This window comes from Dromaius novaehollandiae, unplaced genomic scaffold (assembly GCF_036370855.1).
Source record: "Dromaius novaehollandiae isolate bDroNov1 unplaced genomic scaffold, bDroNov1.hap1 HAP1_SCAFFOLD_100, whole genome shotgun sequence".
Lineage (NCBI taxonomy): Eukaryota > Metazoa > Chordata > Aves > Casuariiformes > Dromaiidae > Dromaius > Dromaius novaehollandiae.
This window is the reverse complement of record NW_026991489.1, coordinates 97,408-114,399: the sequence shown is the minus strand read 5'-3', so window position 1 is coordinate 114,399 and position 16,992 is coordinate 97,408. Positions and strand designations below refer to the sequence as shown.

General features: G+C 49.6%; 1 protein-coding gene across 1 annotated transcript; it reads right to left on the bottom strand.

Moving 5' to 3' along the window:
• Positions 1-9,913: 9,913 nt before the first annotated feature.
• LOC135326911 (maestro heat-like repeat-containing protein family member 2B) lies at positions 9,914-15,970 on the bottom strand. The gene is made up of 13 exons (XM_064504554.1): positions 15,929-15,970; positions 15,654-15,808; positions 15,229-15,391; positions 14,713-14,906; positions 13,823-13,960; positions 13,510-13,621; positions 13,168-13,314; positions 12,677-12,859; positions 11,924-12,079; positions 11,541-11,663; positions 11,190-11,292; positions 10,717-10,782; positions 9,914-10,146 (listed from the first exon to the last, which is right to left on the bottom strand). The coding sequence occupies exons 1-13, from the start codon at positions 15,968-15,970 to the stop codon at positions 9,914-9,916; spliced, it is 1,815 nt and encodes a 604-aa protein (XP_064360624.1).
• Positions 15,971-16,992: the final 1,022 nt, after the last annotated feature.

The window sequence follows — 16,992 nt, the reverse complement described above, 5'->3', positions numbered from 1 at the left end:
AAATACTGTGGAAGTGGAAAGCAGTAAGAAGCTTCTGTTGGCATCATGCAGCCAGAGGCACGTGCGCGGGTGCATCCGGGTTGTCACAGACCAGCTGGACCGTAAGCTGTGTGTGCCCTTCCGATGTCACGCGGTTGTAGCGGACAATAACTGATGAAACATGCATCCTCCTTAAAGGCCAGAAAGCTTTCTGCATTGTCGCTGACACTCTCAGTATGAGATAAACGAGTCGTGAGTAAGTCTGTTCGCAATTAGGTACATTTCTTTGGTAATTTTATTTCTCCAGGTTATGTGGCAGAATTCAGGCCCTTCCTCTGACAGGATGTAAGTAGCTGGTGTTTCCAAAGCTGGATTTTGCCTGAATAGCATCTAGAAAAGGTTCTTCTCATGCAGTCTGTTCTCCCTCCCTCCCTCCCCGCTGTGTCCTTCCAAGGCAAAGCCCTCTTCTTCGTTCCTGCCATCGCTCCAGGGTCTCCCGGGGGCTCTGAGGTGCAACACACTGAGCACAGTCCCTCTGGGACCCTGGGAAAACCTTTCCTGTCCACCCTGGGACCTCGCTGTACTTGTTTCCTGGGTACCATCTCCCTGCAGGAGCATTTTTTTGTGTGTTTCTCCCTCCCTCAGTGTCTGATCGTGTGCTGAAATGCATGGACGTTCTCCCACAGCACGGTGCTTTTCCGCTCCCCGAGGTCGTGCTACCTCCGCTCATTCGGAAAGGGCCGTCTGATTCAGCAGATGCTGAATCTGTGCAAAAAGGCATTCGGTCTTCCTGAGCAGTGGCAGACTTTCTGCAGAGTGGAGACACAGGACATGCTGAACTGCAACGTGTGGATACAGCATGTGTGTCTGTGGCGTGTCCTCATCCTCCTTCTCTTTGTCAATGAGCAAAAGCCAGCTACTGTGGGTCCTCCTCTATGAAAATAATCCTGTAATTTTAAATGCTTGCTTTCTCCATAACACAGAATGGGTTGTGATAACTGTTTATTCTCTGCCGCTATGGCTATTGTATTGGTAATCGCCTGTTACCTTAGTATGTTCAGGAGTTGTCAGTAATATTTTGTTTCCTTCGTGTACCAGGTCTGCAAGCCGTTTCCCAGAATTATAGCTGTGGGAGATAACTGCTCCACCGGGCTCTGTACTCTGGGTGCAATCTGTAATTTCAGCCATGACAACTGGGGTGGTCCTGCTGTCCAGAGCTCTTCCCAGCACTCTGCAATAGTGAGGCATGTTATAGAGCCGCAGCTGGTATCTTAACCAGTTTCATCAGACTTAAGGAAAATAACATGTAATGGTATTCCTGGACTTGCTCACAGTATACCTTCTGTAGTGGTCTTCAGATACTAGATAAAAGCTTTTTCTTCAACCATATATTTATACTGCCCAGGGGAATTTCCAGTGCAACACAAACGTAACTGCATTAAATAACATGTACTTCAGCTTAAAGTTACAGATTAATGAGCTTTTCTAAGCTAAATAATAACTTGTCTATTCTTTCACTCAAGACAGCTTAAAATTCTCACATTTGAATGAAAAAATTGGGTGCTGCGATGGTTCATTAACCTAATAAAAAGTCAGTCTCTAGTCTTTAAGCATCATGGTCTTCTGTAAAAGCTTTAAGAGAAAAATGTCTTTTGTCTTAGACTGGGGCAATGACAGAAAGAAGGAAAGGAAAAAATCAGGGACTGCTGAAGTCAGCGGAAAATTTTCACCTGTTTCAGGGTAGCCAAGATCAGATCAATTTTACTTCTATGAGAATAAATCTAGGCCAGCTCTAATGCCTTTGTTTCACTTTCACAAAGCTTACCTTGTTGGGTGAGGGTAATCTGCTGAAAAAGAGCTTGCCAGAGGTTACTGGTACTATTTCCATAAGCAGGAAAACTCCAGAGTGAGGTCCATATGTTACTGCTGCATTTGATCGAGTTTGCACAAAGCAAAACCTCGACATCACATAAGTAATTCTCATGCGTCTAAAAAAGAACAACCTGACTGAAATCACGGTGTCGGGAAATGCTGGTTGTCATATTTCTCCTGGGAGTCGAGATTATTTGTGCAGTATTACATGATCCTTAGCAAACTAAGAATTATCTAGTTTGTAAAACACAGTGCCCAGGTGGTTAGAAGGACATCGTGTGATAACACACAGCTGTGCTGGCTGGCGAAGTGGTTTTGTTTGGTTACTCTCTGCTTGCTGGACAATCCTGGATGCGCTGCTCTCTCCAGGAGGAGCCAGGAGGACGACGGCTGGTTCGCCTTGTCCTGGCAGTGGGAAAGGGGCAGCTGCAGGGCAGGGGATGCCAATCCCCACGCGTCCCCAGCCTGGGGGCACGCGAGCCTGCGGGGAGGGGGACGCTGCCCACCGGGGTCTTGGTGCGGCTCCTGAAGAGGTGGGAGCAGACGCGCCACGGCCGCAGGGAGAGGCCCAGGAGGGCGGCAGGGAGCTTCCCACACCCGGAGATGCTGCAGGGAGGTCTGATAATCTGCAACGGTGCAGAGGAGAGCGGTGGGTCCTGCCGCTGCGGGTACCGCGGTGCTGGCAGCAATGAATGCCAGGATGTTGCAGCCGCCTGCCTGCGGGGCAGGGCTGGGCAACGGGGTGCGGTTTTTGCAGCGTCTGGGAAAGATGCTCAAATTACCGCACAGAGTAGAGGAAAAATTTTCTGGTGCCTTCTGAAGCCTGGAACATGGCCAGCCTGCCCCTGCCCCTGCCCCTGCCCCTGCCCCTGCCCCTGCCCCTGCCCTGCTCCTGCCCTGCCCCTGCCCTGCCCCTGCTCCTGCCCCTGCCCTGCTCCTGCCGCTGAAAGAGTTTTTGCCTGCACTTACATCATCTTCCTGATGCCCACTGAAGTCATGTTTTTTAAATGTCTCTTAGATGAAATTTTCAGCAAGTTTGTGTTACCTTCTTCAAGGCACCAAAGAAAAAATAGTTCACTTAGTGAAAAATGTTCTTACCAGCTATCACCACGTTGTGTTTTCAAACTATGCTCATACCTTTGAAAAGTGTTACTTTTATCTTTTTTTGTCCAAACCAGCATAGCAGCTAGGATTAGTGGCGGAGCTAGTTAAAAAATACTTTGAAAATTTGTTATTTAAGATGTATTTCTTAAAAAAGTCAATGAGTAATCTCTTCTGTTTTTTCACCCACCTGAGAGAGCTGGAAAAATAATTTACAAATGCATTTGCTCATTTGTTCTGTGGTTTTATCAATGTTTCAAATGTAATATTTGATAAATAACTTCCTTTTGTCCACCTGCAGCATGCTGTCATGTCTGAGAATAATCGTACTGAGAGAGAATAAGGTTTAAGACTTAATTAGAAACACTCGCTGTTAGTTAGGAGAACAGATTATTTAGGAAAGGGAGCCAAGAGCAAGCGTGAGTGAGAAGCAGTGCGGGGTGTTCAGGGCATCTCCGGAAAGGCCAGGCCCTGCTCTGGGAGCAGTGACGCCTCACGCGCCCGTCTCGGTCTCGCGCTGGCAGCTAAGACGTGTCGGAAGCTTGTGAGGCTCCTGTCCGTGAAACTGAAGGGAGATAGAGATATATATTTATATGTAACAAATAAATGTTCACGGAAGCCTTCAGATCTTTGAATCTTTGAAAATCTGTTGACTTTTCAAGCTGGGACGCGGGGTCCCCGTCCTCGGCCTGGGCAGGCGGCGGGGTCTGGCAGAGCCCTGAGCTGCCGGGCTGGCCCCGTCCCGCCCGAGGTGCCCGCGATCAGCAGCTCAGGGCCGCGTTAGTCCTTTCGGCACCTGCACGTTTAATAGCGCCATGATTTAACAGTAACTGTCAGTCCTGCGTCTTCGCCAGACCCAGCAGAGGGCACCGCAGCATCAAAAATACCTGCAGGATCTCCGGTAGAGTCGACAATATTTTGGGGAGAATTAAGAAAATAAATATTAAATATGACTAGGGTATTTGCTAAAGAGAGTTTTTGTTTTTTCAATCACGTTCTGTTTTCACTACTGTTTCTGGTCTAAAACAGTAGGTGTACCAAAAGTTATAGGCTTTGTTAGATTTCCTGTTTTAAAACTCCTGCTTATCTTTATGTCAGAGTCTGAAATAGGGCTAACGTCTCACATTCGTGCTTGTCTTTGCTCCGCTATGATGGCGGCTGTTTTGACAACGAAGCTTTTTTGTGTACTTTTTTCAGTACAAGTGCATAGATAGGAGGCAACATTTAGGACTTCAGACGTTCAGGACAGTTATTTAAAGTTATTTACCGTACTCATGGTAAATATCCCATTAGATGGAGGAAAGGAGAGAAAAGGTGTTTCCCAAAGTGTTTGTTTAATTGCTTATGTCTTCCCCGTTTTCTAATACCTGAATCAGTAATTAAAGGTTTGTGTTAATGGGCAATACATTAAATTAATCACAGAATCACAGAATAGTTGGTGTTGGCAGGGACCTCTGGAGATCATCCGGTCCAACCCCCCTGCTCAAGCAGGGTCAGCTGGAGCAGGTGGCCCAGGACCATGTCCAGCCAGGTTTTGAATGTTTCCAATGATGGAGATGCCACAGTCTCTGGGCAACCTGTTTTCCAATGTTCAACCACTCTCACAGTGAAGTGTTTTCTTACGTTCAGACAGAATTTCCTGTGTTTCATTTTGTGCCCGTTGCCTCTCTTCCTGTCACTGGGCACCACTGAGAAGAGTCTGGTTGTGTCTGCTTTACACCCTCCCATCGGCTATCTATAAACCTTGGTATGATACACACACGCCCCCCTCAGAGCCTTCTGTTCTCCAGGCTGAGCAGCCCCAGCTGTGTCAGCCCCTTCTCACCTAAGAGATGCTCCAGACCCCTAATTATCTTCGTGGTCCTCCGCTGGACTCGCTCCTGTAGGTCCACGTGTTTCTTTTACTGGGGTGAAAGTCCACGAGTCAAATTTGTTTGCCCACGACAGGCCTCCATGTAAACTAAGGTATTCAATTTTCCCATTTATCGTAATTATTGTGACCCAAGAAGGCCTCTCCCTGTGTTCCTGTATCCTGAGAGAGAGTCTCTGACAATGTGCCAGTGGCACCTGCAGTCTTTGTGCTCTTTGCTTTTGTCAGAACTGCATTACAGGAGCAGCCGCTGGGTAGAGCCAGGATTTGAGAAGGGATGAGCATTGCAGTCCCATTTCTTGGAGAATCACTGCAACACATATATTCTCTGCCAATTAATTTCTTCATATCTTAATCTTATTTCACCATCTTACTTCACCACCTGATGCCTGGCACCGTAGTTATTGCCGATAAGTGTCAATAGTCCTGTCGAGTGAGCTTTGGATGTTTTACTTTCTCATCAGCATCACTGAGCACAGAGTGCTGGTACAGAGTTCAACGGAAGAGAGTTTCCCGGATCAGAAGTGGGAAGACCTGAGGGCAGCCCCAGCACTGATAGCAGCCTGTATGTAACACTGATCACGCTTAAGTTGTTTTTGTGATTATGCTTTGTCCCTTGTCTAAAATTTAACACAAATAAAGACAGACTATGTCTCACTGTGGCATAGTCTTGTCTCAGGTATTATCCCAGAAGTACACAGAGAAAACTACATTTAAAAATCGCTAAGTCAGAAAACCAACTACTCCGAAGGTAAGCCTTGGCTGGAGTGAAGCTTTCACACACTTTGCCATAGCCAGCAGTTATCCAATATTTTGCCTTCTCTTGCTGCTTGATGTCTTAGGCCTTATTTATTGCACTCTATTCAAGCCAAACTCTTAAGAAAAATAATTTTCTTCATAGGTCTTCCTGGACTGATCACAATTATCATACTGTAAAGCCCCACAAGCGTTGGTATATTTTTGTGATGTGTCTGAAAGCTGAAGCAGGACTAGGTCGGCCTCACCTGGGAAAGACTGAGGAACAGAGAGACAGAGTTTGACATGTCAATTAATTCTAGCTATAAGAAGTTATTACGTGTTTCCTGGCATTATACAGTTTTCCTTTGTGTTGCTCTGAGCATTTAGCAGTTCTGCAAATTTGATTAAAGCCTTTGAATCTAGCACACAGGAATATTCATAGTACACTTGGAGAGCACCTGAGGGTTGCTGTGACTTACCTGTAGAAAAGGCTTATGGACTTCATTTCTCCTAGGCAACCTTCAGCTGGGTCACATTAGCTTTTCTCATCTTACCTTGTGTATCTCTTACCTCTGTTCTGCACCAAAAAGCACATGGGTCCTAGAGGCAGGTGGCTGCCTATGCGCTGGTGAGCTGGGGAAGGGAAGACAAAAGGAAAAGAGCAGCGGACCACATACATGGATATGCTTCACAGTACGAGAGGGTATAAATTAATATTGAAATTGATCCTGGCATTTTGTCTCTGTGTTAATGCTTGAGCTTGACATTTCCATAACATTCCTTTAATACTTCTTTTTCTTCTAATTCGGGTAATTTCACTGGTTTAAAGAAAAAAATCAGACAAGATTTTCCAGTGCAGGCACCCGGCAAGGACAGGTTAGCCAAGCAGTAAGTGTCTTTGGCCCTTGGACTAATCTGTAACCTTTCTGCAGGGATCCATTAAACTTAGAAGCTTTGGGGCTGACCAAGGTGATCATTCACTGCAGAAACACATTCCTGAAGAATAGGGCTTTGGAGACCTGTGTTCGACCACCTTCAAAGCCAACCGAAACAGCCTGCAAGCAGGTCATATTCTCCCTTTGCTAGACCCGAGGGAAGCAATAGGGAGACCCAAGGCCACTGGAAACACTGAGCTAAACAGTTCTTCCTTTAATAATTCCCTCCAGGGGGTTGCATGCCGCCTTCTTTCAGATGACCCTGAGCATCTCTGCACACAGCCTCAGGTATTGCTTGGAAGCCAGGCTGCAAGGACACAGCATGCTGCAACCTTCAGCGTCAATCCCGAGCAGAGGATGCTCTCCTCCAGCCTTCCACCCTCCACCCCGTGTCCCAGTATTCCTCTTCCATTCAAGCCAAGCTTTCATCTCATTTGTAAGTTGGGGGCTTAATTCTCTCTGCTACTTGACCCAGTGGCGGGGAGGGAGGCCCTAGGGGAACAGAGCCAAGGCTGCTATCACCTGGCTGCCACAGAGCATGGAAACAGAGGGAGGCTTCAGCTGGTGTACACTCGGTGTGGACAGGGAGCTGGCTCCCGTGAGCTAGCAAGACTCAAATGTCACGGTAATTACCATTATGGGCAGTTTTTTCTTAGACAGCCAGAAAGCCAATCCATGGCACAAAGCCTCCCTGACAAATTCCAAGTTTGTGCTTCAGAAACAGGGAGAAATTCTTAAAGAGAAAGCACAACAAAGTATAATGAAAAAGAGGTGAAATAATATATTTTTGTTTCCCTTCAGTGTGAGGAATAGCTAAACTGTTCTGCCTAAAGTTTTCCAAACAGTACAATACAGTAGCAAGCTTGAAGGAGAAAACTAGCATGATAAAATTTGAAGCAAACTATAAATGTTTGGCAACTGAAGGTGGTGTTTTATGAGAAGTACTAAGGAACCTTAAAATTCACAGCATTATTAGCTTTGCCTATAATTATACTGGTACCTTGACTACAGCCTTTTTTTCCTCATGATGAGATGAAGTAATTTGCCCAAATTTTCTTCCACAGAAAACTGGCATAAATTATGTGACAAAATATTAACCTATTCATCAGAATTCAAATGTTTTGCTTCATCACCAGCTTTAAGGTACAGTCTGACGAAAGCTCCCCTGCAATCACAGCAGTACAATAGAGCACTGATTCTTCTTTTTCAATAGGCTGCTGATTAAAACAGGTGATGAAAATCACCTGCTCTAGCTGTGATTCGGCTGAAAAGGAGCCCAGCTTAACCTAACAGATTATTGGGATAAAGATGTTCAGGCAGCAGAGGGTTTATAGGAATTCATTGGCTATATTAGTTAGTGTAGGAAAGATTTTGTTGCTGTTCTGTAAGTATTCTAAGGGAGAGCGGCACATTGCAGCTACCTATGATGTGTCCTCGTTTGTGCAAACTTTGTTCAGGGAAGGGCTGTGAGACTGGTGCTTCATTCAAGTCCTGGGTCACCTATGGGGAAACGGCCTAGGAAAGGGCCCTAATGAGAATATTGGATAGTGTGGACTGCTCCAGCTGGCAGTGGCCTGGGAAACAGGCAGGCTGGCAGGAGTCTATGAATAGCAGGATTTGATCCCGAGACTCCAACTACTGAGTTTTAGGATGAATGGCATCGCTGAAGCTGGCTGAGAAGATCTAGCTCTCCTTTCAGTGGGATTGGCTTGTACAATAGAGTGAGCACCTGAAAATCTAGAGAAAGTCCCTCAAAGGGCAAAGAATTGCATGTGCTATGAGAGAGGACCAGGGCAACTTGGGGAAGCTCACTCTGTGAAGGATGGATGGAGAACATCTGCTTTCGGTGGTGCAAGATGAGTTAGTCTTAGCCAGCAAGGACAGGTTAGCAGTGAGTGTCCTTGGCCCTTGGACAGATCTGTGATCTTTCTGCAGGGATCCATTAAGCTTAGAAGCTTTGGGGCTGACCAAGGTGATCATTCACTGCAGAAACACGTTCGTGAAGAATAGGGCTTTGGAGACCTGCAGAACAAGGCGTTGTGGCGCTGATGTTCACGGTAAAAAACGTGATTTGGAAAAAACTTTAAAGCTTTAGGCTGTTAAAACACTCAAAGGGGATGTTACTGCAGTCCAACACCCCTTATTAGAAGTTTACAAACCCCGTCAGGGAGGGTCTGGGTATCTTTGGCCCTCTGTTGATGCAGGTAGGAGTAGATGGCATCTTATTATCTGTTCTAGCCAAAGTGAAAACTGCCATTACTATAAAGGAGAGGGGATTTTCTCTTTGCATTTTTGGAAACACTAAATTCATTAAAAAAAAAAAATCTGCAGAATATAAGTTGTTAGAAAACTGGAAAGCTCAGCTGCAGAGTAGGATTGTGCAATACTGAGGCACAGATTTTAACTCTTTAACTCTAGTTCTCTTGGGAATGCCAGAATAACTGCTGGAGGCAAGCTGATGCTAGACTGGTGAACTTCAGGAACAGGTGAAGTCTTGCAGCCAAAGTACAGACTATTAATAGGCAGTGTGTCGTCGGTAACTGTTATCAGAGCTACGCAGAGAAAGGAAATAACCATTTTTGAAGGTTTTTGAGAACTCAGAATGTGGCTGTGTCTCAAAGCACAAAATCTGTAGATTTTTAAGCACACTTTTAAGAATGCCTTCATTGGCACATTTACAAAAATAAGAAGTAATAGAAAACATAGGCAATTATAAAAAAATATTAAAAAATCCTTGTGTGCCCTACTTCTACAGCTACCTGCTCCCAGGTCCCGGCCTGCCAGAGCCCTTCCAGGTCCTCGATCTTCCTTCCCTGAGCACCACAGAGCTCTCTAGACGGCTCAGGAGGAGCACCTCAGGGGAAAAGGTCTTCCCAGTCCGCCCTTCCCTCGCCATGGCCGGGGCTCTTTACCCACGGGGAGCACCTTGGTGGTGGCACCTCCCTGGTTTCAGAAGGACAGAAGAGGACTCCCAGTGCTTCCTGGGACTAAGTACTTAGACCTCTCCGGTATTTTGTAATCCACAGAACACGGATTCTCCTCCCCGCCTCGCTTCTTCCTCAGGTTTTTCTCAGGCAAGCCCCCACTGAGGGTTTGGCAACACAAAATCCAGAGCCAAAGCACCCAGAAATGGCCAGAGGCTGCTCCTCCAGACGCTGGAAGATAAATCCCCATTGTGCCAGAAAACAACCCTCCACAGACAAACACACTCTGGAATCGCTTGCCCACCTCATGGTGTTCAAGGTTGGGTCAGGATTCACAGCCCTCTCTAGCTCCAGCTCCACATACATAGCTCAGACACACGGCAAGAACAGCAGGTCTGCAGGCACCACAACAGCCCTGCCGCAGCCAGGGGCTGGTCGAGAGGCCTCGGCCCCCAAGGAAGCACCGCAGGGGCTTCTGTTCAACACGCAATGCTTTATTTTGGTCCGCTGGTTGCACCGGCTCCATGGTAACACAGCCACCTCTCTGGGCTGGCTGCCCTCTCCTCGCCCCTCTGGCCTTCCCACTCCTCACTTTCCTGGGGGCGGGGCACGCGCATGACCTCCCAGCTGGTGTGGACATTTCTCAGCTCGGACCAGTTGTCTCCCAGGACCTGAGCTGCTGCCTGCTGCACACTGGGATGCTGGTCTTCCTGCATCAGCTGGAGAGCTGGAACAACACAGGCAGATGCATCAGTGACTGTGAAAGCCCAGGACAGACTGGTCCTAACTTCCCTGGCTCTCTCAGCAGAGCATCACTTGGCACAGCTGCCAAGCCTTCCCTGGCCTCACTGCTGGCGGAGGGTGGCAAGGCTGCACTAGGAACAGCTGCCTTTGCACACTCTCACTGCAAGCCCTCGGCCTTCCGCACATATCCAGCAAGAGAAATTCTCCCCGGAGACCAACGGTCCCTCCAGTAGCAGTCTTCCATGCCCCACGAAGCAGGAAGGAGGCTTCTGCAGCCATTTTGCCAAACGTGTGCAAAGGTCTAATTTCTCAAGAGCTTGACAACTTTTCCCAAGTTTGCTTTCATGCAAAAGACATTCTTGGTTTAGCAGGAACTTGTCTGTCTGGGGATGCAAGGCCTCGGAGTCCATATTCACCTGGGATTAAGTCACAGCCTGGGCAAGGTTTGGGGCAGGACACTGGGCAGAAGGGGAAGCACAGGGGAGCAGAAGGTGTGGATGTCTCTGCCCAGGCAAGGAGAGAGTGCAGTGCAGGAGGGGCAAGTGTGACCTACCTGTACTTAGAGCACTCATATCCTGCTCTCCCAGCCACCGGGCATCTGCGTTTTCCAGGATCACACCTACTCACACAATGCAAATGCGTCAACAGCAATACACTTCCCATGGTGGCCCCACTTCCCAGGCTAGTCTCGGACTCGTCTTGCACATTGAGGATGGGCTTTGGGGAGCACAGGAATGTGCTAGATATGAAACCAGCAGGCTCCCGTCTACATTTAACTCCCTAGGAAGAGGCATGAAGTGGAGCTGAGAAAGCTGTGTGCCAGGGGCTAAGCCTCATCTGGAACACTACTTCCACTGTGCTTTTCCTACAGAGACTTCAGCCCCTTTACGGCCCTTCCCTAATTCCTCCTGCTGCCAGCCTCGTAAGGCACGTGGCTGTTCCCACCCCACTGCAGAGAAAGTGGAGCTGGCCCTTTGCTACCTCTTGGAGGCAGGAGCAGAAGAGAACTGCAGCTTTGTCTCTCACCGGTTAATTTGATGGCCGCAGTCTGCATCGCCCAACACGAGCTCCAGAAGTAGGTCCGGAAGGTGTCATAGACACTGTCCAGAAGCTCGGGGACGTTTCTGGCCTAGGGGAAAACAGAGACAAAGGAGCTCTTGGGCTGAAAAGGCCCTGCCATTGACCCTGGGCAAGCAGAGTGGGCAAACCGGGAGAGGAGGAAAAGAGCTGCTGGCTGCAAGGCACTGACAGCTCCCATCACTGCCATGCCAGATGCTGCTCTACCAGCTCTCTGAAGAGCACTCCATGCTCCAGGTCTCTGGGCCAGGGAAAGTCCCTGACACCACTCAGTCTTACCCTGGGCCACAGCTTACTTACCAGGTGACTGCAGACAGCTTCCTGGAGCTCTTCTGCACTCTTCTCCATGTTCAGGGTAACGTGAGTCTGCAGCTTCCGCAGGCCCAGCAGTGGAGTGCACAGCACAAAAGTGCTTCTGCAGGCCTGCAAAGGAGAGGGACTCCAGCTCAGCCCTCCCCAGGCACAGCCAGGTGCCTTTCAAGGGGACTCCTGGAGCTGAGCACTGCTCATGTGCTGCAAGAAGAGGCAATACAATTGCCAGCAAGGAGAGGGAAAGCTTGCAATAGCAAGGACATGTAGAGAGAACGTGCAGCTATGTAGAGAGCGGCAGGAAGGGCAGACCTGCTCTGCTCTTGCCCTGCATCGCTCTCCCTCGGAAGAGAGAAGTGAAACGTGGCTCTTACATTGTAAACTGCAGGGTCAGGGTCCCGAAGGTGGAGCAGAATTCTGACCCAGGTAGTTTTGGCTTCTTGGCACAGGAAAGATTTCCATCTCCTCTTGGCAAAGGAGGCCAGGATTCCATATAAGGTGAAGGCTGCAGAACGAAGCACTGCCTCATCCTGCAACCAAGAAACCCCAACCATCAGGTTGCTAACTAGGGCTCCAAAACAAACATCTCTTGACCACACAAACGCTTGCAGCTGAGCCCAACATCCTGAGCAACAGGTTGTCTCCATTTGTCCGAGGCCCACAGATCAGGAGAAACCATTTCTCTGAAGGACATCCCTCGGGAAACAAGAGAGGCTGGCAGGGTGCCGCTTCCTTCCTTGTCCCTTGCTCCGCTCCTCGCAGCCTTGCCCACTCAGCTCCTGGGCACTTGGGCTAGTGGCCTCTGAGGTCCTCAGTGACTTTACGGGCAGCTGACACCGAGACAAAAGCCGAGCAGCTCTCGGCCTCTCAAGGAGTCCCACAAAGGGACTCCCTCCCTTAGTGGCCAGACTTTCTTCACCACTCTCCAAGGCCAAGCCCAAGATGACTCCCTCTGCGTGCCCCTGGGTAGCACTATGTCTCCTGCTTTCTCTGCAGCCTTTTCCATGAATGACCCTTCTTCCCTGAACACACACAGGCCTCATGCGTGTTTGCCCCCATCAGAGCTTTCACATGGATGACCTTACCAAGACTGCTGCCACAAGCGTTACCTACTGCTCTTCACTTACAGCATCAAAGAAAGTCTTGGTGTACAGGGCAATGTCCCGGAGGGTCATGCCAAGGCCCGTCTCTTTCAACTCCGCCACCACTTTGGCCAGCGCTGACAAGCTCTCCCCTGCGATCTGTGAAGAGCTGACGTCCTTGATGGCTCTCAGTAACACCTCCACAACGGCTGCCTTATGCTCTCGCAGCTGTCAAAGCAGAAGACATACAAGAGCTTCTCACTAGCCAGACCTCGCACATCTCTTCTTCACCATTTCTCCCAAGAACAGAATTTCATGGAGACCATTGCAGAGCACACCTTAGCCCAAGCCTACATGCTCAGCCTCACAATACACCTTGGAGGCCAGAGGCATGGGCTAGAATGGCACACGGTCTCAAGGAACACCAGCGTTTCCCTTTTTGCTGCTCTGCCCAGTTGCTTGAAGCCCTGTGCAGCTCTTCACTAGGACCTTTTGTGTTCAGGGATGCCTTTAGTCAGCAGCAATCTCATTCTCACCTTCTCAGGTGCTCCGCTGGCCAGATTTCCCAGGCCTCTCACTGCCATCTGGCAGACAGTGCTGCTGGTGTCCTGGCATTTGTCCACCAAGGCAGAGAGGACAGGCTGAAGCAGCTTCCTTTCCTGAAGCATTGGGTGCTTCATCAGCTACAGAAGAGCAACATGACCATCAGCACTGATACAGCGATCCTGACCACTCACCATGTGTGAATAACAACATTCATGGATTCCAGCACGGACAGGACGTACTCTGCTAGGGCCATCCTGAAGAAAGACACGTCCCAGGCAGCAGTTTCCAAAGGCAACTGCCCTCAGCCCTCCCTTTCCCACCTTCTGTCTTACCTCAGCAAAGAAGGACGTTGCCGTGGTCCTCAGGTTTGCGGCTGGCGACTCCAGCCAGGGGAAGACAGCATTTACAACAGCCAGTGTGATTACGCCAGCTTGGAGCAGAACACTGCACACACACACAGCACAATAAGACAATGAGGCAACAGCCCACGGACTTCCAAAAGGCAAGTGCTGTGGTGCACATGGTCTTCCTCAGCAGCTCAGGACAGCCTCCCCAGGCAGACATGCCAGAGAGCTCCCCATTTAGCCCCTTGCTGGCTTCGAGTCAGCCCCCGAGAGGGAAAGAAGACCTCCCAAAGGCTCTCACCTAGTCAGCAGACACATGGCCTCGTGGTGAGTCTGGGGATTTTCCAGAAAAGCCCAGGTTCTCTGCTTCCTGAGAATCCCTGTCCATTTTTCATCAATGCACTTGCAGAGCACCATATCGAGTGCTTTGATGGAAAGCCTGATTGAAAAAACACTTGGAATCAGAGTGCTTGAAACTGTGCCATGATCACAACTAAAGAAGCTCAGCCACTTTCGGAGGTGCTCCTTATCGTGTCCTAAGCCCCACGGAATGACATGCCAAGTACCCCCTGCAAGCACACTCCATAACCCAGAAGTGGGCCAAGCTAACAGGAGAGCAGCATAGCCATCCACTTGGATGCCCCCCAGCTCGCTGAAAACCTAGGGAAAAGCAGAAGCCTTGATTTCCTTGATGCTAGAACCTGAGGCTTCTTCTAATCGTCATCTGGAGGGAGCTACCTGCAGACCATAGTCAGCATCTCTTTGCCCTCACCCTTGAGGAGCATGCACATTTTCAGAATACCATTCTGTGCAAAAGATGCACCCCGAGCCGCCCCCCGGATGGGGAAATGGACAGTGATGGGCAAGAATCACCATTCAGTAGTTGCATCCTTGAACAGACCAGTACGAGTGGAATAGGAGGCCCAGCCCAGCTTGAGAGGGACACTCAGTCATGCAAGAGCAAGAAATACTTTGCTCTCTACCATTTGCATGAGCAAAGCCTCTCAGGGGTCACCACAAAGCTGGCATCCCCAGCTGCATTTCAATGGAGGTAAGAACCACCATACTAGTCTCTCTCAGCATCGAGGAAACAGGGCAGACCAAAGAGCTCCCTCCATGCCAAGAACAAACATGAGCTGGAGATGTAAGCCAAAGCCAGCCCCCTCCATCTCTGCCCCTTTCGCTCATCACCTGCAAGGATGGCTGTCTTCTCCACACGCCACAGGGACCAGCTTCTCCTCCGCTCTTCCTGGAGACGAAGGCATCTCCTTTCCAAGAGTGTCGCTGACCTGCTTCAGGAGCATTGGAAGTAACCACGGAAGCAAGAAGGGCACTGTCTCCTGGGTCTGCACGGCCGACACCAGCTCAGAGATGGCACAGGTCACCTAAGAAGAAATGCCATCACAGACAACCGGTTGGAAAGAAGAGCTTTCCCCACCACTTGCCCTGCCTGCCTGCCTGCCTGCCTGCCTGCAATTCCCTGTCTGGATCTCTGACTTCTGCCACAACTTTGAAGACCGGGAACAACAAGCTCTTGCAGCTTCTCACAATGATAAAGATGAGGCTGACCTAGCAAAGCACCCTGGGAGGCTTCTCCACGTGGATTTGCAAATGCCTGTGCAACAAGACGATGCCCTACCCCTTGCTTTCACTCAACAGGATTCTCGGCCAAAGAGGGGACAGAAATGTGCCTGTCAGTTCACATACCGTGAGAGGTTCCAGAGCAGCCTCCTTGTCCTTCACTGCATCCTCAGGGCAGTTCCTGCTGCTGCTGGTAGTTTCTGCACTCTCGAGTCTCTCTAGTAGCAACTGGAGCACTTGGAGCGCAAAGCAGCTTCTCCCAAGGGTCCTCCACAATGCCGCTGTGTCACTGGAAGTTGAACACAAGTGCACACTGGATCCCTTGTGTTCTCTGACCTGCAACCCCTCAAAGACAGCTGAAATGCTCCCCCTGCGCAGCATGGAGCTTTAGCAGCTCAGGTTCGTCGCAAATCCATAAGCGCACTGTCTTGCAACAGTCTCCCTTTTCAGGGAGAAGAGCAGCCTGCTTCTTCATGGACTCTCTTCCAGCGCAGTCAGGCTGCGGCATCTCTGTGTTCCTGCGATGCAAGGCAGGGAGGAGTGGCACCTACCTGTCCATGGGCAGCTGTCTCTGCAGGAGGCTGTTGATCACTGCCTCTGGGTGATAGGAGGCCAGCAGAGATACGGCATCAAAGAGACTCTCTTTCAGGGCGCCCTGCTGGCAAGCTGGCAGACGGTCATAAAGGATGGTCAGGACTTCTGGCACCTGGATGGAACAAGGCAAGCACAGGTCCAGGATGCAAGCTGAGCCCTCCTGACTGGAAGGTGTAGCGCAGCAGCCCAATGTCAATGTCCAAACGCCCAAGAGAAACCAAGGGTGTTTCACCTCTGGGAGGAGTTCTCTCCCACGTTGCTCCAGAAAGATCATCATCCACTGTCTTGCTGCATTTGCACAAGTGGGGCTGATGGACAGCATGCTGCCCGAGACAGCCTTCATAAAGTCTCTCGCCTGCTCCAAGGGCAAGTAGTGGCATGCAACCTGGAGAGGAATAAGAACCAGGAGAAACAGCATCACAAGTCTGCTTCCACTCTTACCAAGAAAGGACAAGAAACCTTGAGCAGCTCCTCAGTTCGGCTGCTAGCTAACTGTGAAGGCTGGCAGTGCTTTGTAGTCCATGTGGTGCATACCACTGCTTCTCCGGAGTTATGTAGCTCACAGATTTGGAAGGCTCTGCCGTTAGGTCATTTGCCTGCATACACAGCTTATACTCTTAAAATAGCTCCAACAGAACACTGAAGGCAGAGGCTGTATGGAGGAGTTCGTGAAGATGTTGAGCGTGCTGATTTCACTACAGCGTGAGTCACTTGAGACATAGGGCTTGCCTAACAAGACTTGCCAGGAAATGCACGTTAAAACAAAGAGAAAGCCCTCAGGCTGAGCAGCTTCCCGCTTCATGTACACACACACGCACGCACGCACGCACGCACGCACGCACAGAGATGCACAGAAACGCTGTGGACTCTGTTGTTTTCCCCAGGGGGAATGCAAGACACCATTATGCTTCAAAGCCCTCTTACTACTTGCTAACAATAGAGGCCCCGCTGCCAGAGGCCACCCTGAAAATGGAGAGAAAGCTTGGAAGTAAAGAAGAGACAAGTGAGTGCAGCCTAGCCACCAGGTAGCCACAGCCCTGTCAGTTACCTTGGCAATTTGGGAGGATGTCTTCAGCAGAGACTCCACATCTGTGGCACTTAGTTCCTCACAGAAGTGACTCATCTCATCATTCTTCAGGTGCATAACCTCGGCTGAAAGAAACACAAGGGGGAAAGCATAGGCACATGTTCTGGAACTGAGCCTCCAGTCTAGAGACGTTCATCAGGGAATAGCCAACTGGCGGCAGGGCAGTGCACAAGGGAAGGGCAGGAAGCTGGCAGAGCCTGCTGCCTAGT

Bases quoted from the DNA above. Each gene is read 5' to 3' on its own strand.
- LOC135326911 (XM_064504554.1), bottom strand. From the start codon at position 15,970: ATGATCTTTCTGGAGCAACGTGGGAGAGAACTCCTCCCAGAG. The intron at 15,392-15,653 runs GTAGGTGCCACT...TTCAACTTCCAG, and splicing joins AGACAGCTGCCCATGGACAG to TGACACAGCGGCATTGTGGA. The intron at 13,961-14,712 runs GTGATGAGCGAA...TTTTTCAATCAG, and splicing joins GAAGACAGCCATCCTTGCAG to GCTTTCCATCAAAGCACTCG.